Below are 4,806 nucleotides of genomic sequence, written 5' to 3'. Positions count from 1 at the left end.
TTGTTGCATATTATTACTTTATATCCCCGCTGCGTTTTAACTCTCAATCTAAGAAAAAAACATGTTAGGATAGCTACTTAGACCTAAGCTAAATCTAAGTTTGTTAAGAACCTCACTTTAATTGGTGAAACTCTCATGTTCTAGTTGCTTATATGTTGTAATTATAATTTGTGAATTTTTGTAAGATGATCAAGACTTGTAAACAAGGTTTAAAAATTTGCTCTCATATGTATTCTTGTGATGGTTGCCATGATGTAAACTTGTGATGGTTGCCATGATGTAAAAAGGTATGCGGGTTGTTCCTGACGATGCTCGAGGCGCATACCGGGGACTACCGGGATTATTTCGATTAAGTCGGGTCGATCAATGGATGATAACCGATTTAGTTGAGATAATTTGGACAGCCCTCACATTTATCTCAAAAGAAACAGTACACATCAACCGTGCGCAATAGAACCTAGTGATCCAACCACTTGAACCGAACAAAAAGGCGTGGTGGAGCCCCTTGGGCGGCTCTTGAGTCTCAACGGCCTATAACAGCAGAATATGGAGTATGGACCGGGGCACGCAAAGGGTTGTGGTGCAGACGGTGGAGCTTCACGCAAAGGGGCACGCTGCAGGACATCGTGTGTAACTGTGTATAGAGAAACACCATTGGTTCCATGCAGTTCCATCTTCTCTCTTTTTTTCTTTATCGTTATTTGTACTTCTTTTTGGAAATATTGGTGCTTATCTTTTTTAAGAAAAGTTATAATGGAAACGCTATTTGAATATCTTTTTTCTCAACAAATTTATTCTAATAAATATTTCTTAGAAAAGTTATCCTAATAAATTTTGTATAGAACTTATTTTGTTCTTTTTCATGAAAAGTTTTTTTGGTAAAATTGTTTGAATACTTTTACTATTTTTTACTATAAATATGTTGAAATAGTTCTAATTGGAAAAGCTGTTATATTTATTTACTTTTACAAATGATTTGTATATAATTTTTTTGTCATAAATATTTTTTAAAAAAAGGTAATTTTGATGGAGACCAGGCCAAGCCTGCGTTTTGTCGCATTGCGGTCTGAAACCGAGTGACCGCAAATTATTCGTTTCACACTGTTACTTTTGAAATGGAATATCATATTCTATTACCACTGTGTCGCGCAATCGGCGACAATACAATCAGGGAGCTCATCCAACAGTGGACTAGACTCCAGTGCACACATACAAACTCTCGGAGTTGAGTATTATAGTAAAAGTTCAAAAAGGTGACATCAATGAATCGTGGTAACCGATTAGTCCGGTACTAAAATAGTAGGAACGTTTACAAAATAAATATTAATAGATTAATTATGTAATATATTTTCATACTAAATTTATTTGAAGAAATTATTTAACTCTTCAAAAAGTGAGAGTTGATTTTTTTTAAGGATGGAGGGAGCATGTGGGGTTCGAACACTTGGCTTTGGACCCAAAAACGTACTACTCAATTTTGAACGCTTTCTAAGCGCAAGAAACGTTAGCACTAGTTAGTGTAACCGTGCTGCTAAATGTTGTAGTTATTATTGTCACATACAAAAAGACTATTGTCTGTTTTTTGAAAACTGAAAAAGACAATTGTCTTGTACAAGCAAGTGAAGTGCAACGCCCAAATACGTAACGTCTGGTACAGACCGCTCGCGGTACGTCAGGCTGTGTAGTCAGTAGAGCGCGCGGGCCCCAGGAATCCAAGAGGCGCTTGGCCTGCAGGCGGGGGCGACCACGTCATTTGCTTTCGAATTCCGAAACAAAACAGCGCCATCACCCTCCCGGCGCGCGGCCCGAGGAGGAGGCAAAGGCAGGCAGGCAGGCAGCCCCTCACGGGAAAGCGCTGATGAGAGAGAAACGCCGCAGCAGAGGCGCAGGCCCATCGCAATAAAACCGCTCCGCCTTATCACTCACACCGCCGGGCTCCGGGCAGAGGTGAGGGGGATAGAGAGGTGTGTCGTGGTAGTCGAGCGGGATGGCGTCCGGCGCGTCGTCGTCTCCCATGGTGCCGGCGCTCTCGCTCGCCGTCGTCCTCTTGCTCGCGCTGTGCGGCGCCCGCGGCGGCGAGGCCAGGCCGCCGCCGCCGCTGCACGGCGTGCGCCCGCTCGCCTTCGACGAGGGGTACGCCCAGATCTTCGGCAGCAGCAACCTCGCGCTCCTCCGCGACGGGAGGCGCGTCCACCTCGCCCTCGACGAGACCACCGGTGAGGACTTGCCCCGGCCCCGGGCGCGGCCGACCTGGCCGTTTCAGTTTTTTTGACGGTTTCCTTCTCCCTTCCGGATTTTTTTTTTGAAACTAACTCCCTTCCGGATTTCGGGGAGAGCCGGGGAGCGCATTGCACTTTTCTTTTTTCCGAATCACGCCCCTCCTGTGTGCACCGGAGGGGTGTTGTTGAGATTTCTCACTAACGTCTGGGTGTTGCTGGCGAAACCGCCACCGTCTTCTTCCTCCGCGCAGGCGCCGGGTTCGCGTCGCAGGACCTGTTCCTCCACGGCTTCTTCAGCGCCGCCATCAAGCTGCCCGCAGACTACGCGGCGGGCGTCGTCGTCGCGTTCTACGTACGAACCATTGCTCAAACCATTTCTTCTGGCCATCACCAAGAGCTCGCTATTCTAACAATACTGACAGAAAACGCCTTCAATTTCTTATTCCTTGCTCCGCAGCTGTCGAACGGCGACGTGTACGAGAAGACGCACGACGAGCTGGACTTCGAGTTCCTGGGCAACGTTCGCGGGCGCGAGTGGCGGGTGCAGACCAACGTCTACGGCAACGGCAGCACCCACGCCGGCAGGGAGGAACGCTACGACCTCCCCTTCGACCCCACCGACGACTTCCACCACTACTCCATCCTCTGGACCAGCCGCCGCATCGTGTGAGTCCTCCCTCTCAGCTGCCTCCTCCTTTTTCTCCTAGTGCGCCGCCGTCTCTCAGCATTCTTCCCCGTTCAGTTGCCCCCATTTCCATGTCCCGTTTCCATCCGCTCGGCACGATTCGGGAAGACGAAGCGCACTAGCATCTGCCTCCCTGGTGAAAAATCTAGGCATGCGCTTGTCTGGGGGCTCGGCTCACGGAGGGTCTGCCAGAAGCCGGAAACGCCTCTGTTCCTTTTCTTCCTCCGTGTCTCTGTGGCTCTCTGCGTGCGCTGAAAGTTTTTTGGGGAGTCCTTTCCTTTGCCTCTTTTGCTGCTGGGCGTTGCCATCCTGTGACCCCGGCCAATTTGGGGCCTTTCCGAGATCTTTGCACCCGTTTCAATGCGCATTTCTTGGATTCCCTTGCCAAAAGGAGCAGCTGAAAGATACTCTTGTCGTAAGAAAGGGTAATCACATGGGCGATGACAGGGTCAGAGACAAACGTTCTTGCTCTTGCATTCAAATTTGGGGGGGTCCTGCTTCTGCATCTTTTTGCCCTTGCTGAGCTTGTTCGATCAAACAGTTCGTCGTCGTGTTCACTTTGTTTGTGCTGCACTGACATTGTGTGGTCGTGTGGACGGCAGGTTCTACGTGGACGAGACCCCGATCCGCGAGGTGGTTCGGACGGCGGCCATGGGCGCGGCGTTCCCGTCCAAGCCCATGTCCCTGTACGCCACCATCTGGGACGGCTCCGCCTGGGCCACGCTGGGCGGCCGGTACCGCGTCAACTACAAGTACGCGCCGTTCGTGGCCGAGTTCACCGACCTCGCCATCCAGGGCTGCGCCGTCGACCCCACCGACGACCGCCTGTCCGCCGCGGCGTGCGACGCGAGGGCCAGCCTTGAGTCGCTCGCCGTGCCCGCTGGGCAGCGCGCGGCCATGGCGGCGTTCCGGCGCGCCCACACCTCCTACTCCTACTGCCACGACCGGCGGCGGTACCCCGCGGCGCTGCCGGATTGCGCCGGCGCGGGACTCCCCGGCCGCATGTTCGGCCCCGACGGGATGAAGCTGCACCGGCGCCACCGGGCCGGCGCCGCCGCCGCGGCGCGCGGTCACCGTGGCGCACGGGACGACGTCATGTGATCCCGGACTTGATTCTTGGCTGGCTGTATAAAAGGCGGAGCTGGGCGGGGGCGGCGGGCGTGATTGCTTGCGGTGGGATGGGGGCGTCGTCTGGGGGTGGTTGTTCTAGCCTAGCCCGCATTGTCACGTACCCCATTCGCCATTGGAGTAGCAGCAGCTCGTGTTTATTGCCGCGGGGGACCATTTCCTTGCCATTGCCAGTGGTAGCCATTGATGAAGAAATGCTATTGCTCATTCGCGGCTCCATCCTGAGGAGGTTTTAGGGATGTTATCCTGAGTTCAAGTCTATCCATATCACATCAAATCTTCGGAGTCTAATTAGGAGTTAATTATAAAACTAATTATATGGATGGAGGCTAATTCGCGAGACGAATTTATTAAACCTAATTAATTCATGATTAACATATGTTTACTGTAGCATCACATTATCAGCAAATTAGTCTTCATTTGTACAATTAGTTTTATAATTAGTTTATATTTAATATTTTTAATTAGTATCTAAATATTAAAATTAACTTGAGTCCGGACCAGAGAACCAACACCCCCTTACTGCGCCTCCGCCGGCCGCATGCCTCCGTGACCTTACCGGTGGCTTGGCAGTTGGTTGGGTCGTCGCGTTGCGTTGATGAGGGGCGGCGACGGCGGGCGCTGCCCCAGCTGGGGCTCTACGGCGGCGAGCGCGTCACATGACACACGAGTGATGAGTGGTTCGCGCGTCCGGGAAGCGTGCCGTGCCGGGGTACGACGGGTGGGGTCTGTCAGGGCTCTCGGGGGCCGTTCTATCGTGTCCCTGGGGGCGAC

At 51.8% G+C, this 4,806-nt stretch overlaps 1 protein-coding gene across 1 annotated transcript; it reads left to right on the top strand.

Moving 5' to 3' along the window:
- The first annotated feature begins 1,841 nt into the window (after positions 1-1,841).
- Positions 1,842-4,378, top strand: LOC117842082 (probable xyloglucan endotransglucosylase/hydrolase protein 28). The gene is made up of 4 exons (XM_034722431.2): positions 1,842-2,216; positions 2,471-2,571; positions 2,677-2,885; positions 3,507-4,378. The coding sequence occupies exons 1-4, from the start codon at positions 1,988-1,990 to the stop codon at positions 4,003-4,005; spliced, it is 1,038 nt and encodes a 345-aa protein (XP_034578322.1). The 5' UTR covers positions 1,842-1,987; the 3' UTR covers positions 4,006-4,378.
- Positions 4,379-4,806: the final 428 nt, after the last annotated feature.

The sequence above is a fragment of the Setaria viridis genome, chromosome 2 (assembly GCF_005286985.2).
Source record: "Setaria viridis chromosome 2, Setaria_viridis_v4.0, whole genome shotgun sequence".
In the NCBI taxonomy this organism is placed as follows: Eukaryota; Viridiplantae; Streptophyta; class Magnoliopsida; order Poales; family Poaceae; genus Setaria; species Setaria viridis.
This window is presented reverse-complemented; position numbering and strand designations above follow the sequence as displayed.

What these genes read in the sequence shown, in the direction of transcription:
- LOC117842082 (XM_034722431.2), top strand. Translation starts at nt 1,988, where the DNA reads ATGGCGTCCGGCGCGTCGTCGTCTCCCATGGTGCCGGCGCTCTCGCTC. An exon ending in CGCCCTCGACGAGACCACCG is followed by an intron (nt 2,217 to 2,470) that starts GTGAGGACTTGC and finishes TCCTCCGCGCAG; the next exon opens with GCGCCGGGTTCGCGTCGCAG. An exon ending in GCGTCGTCGTCGCGTTCTAC is followed by an intron (nt 2,572 to 2,676) that starts GTACGAACCATT and finishes CTTGCTCCGCAG; the next exon opens with CTGTCGAACGGCGACGTGTA.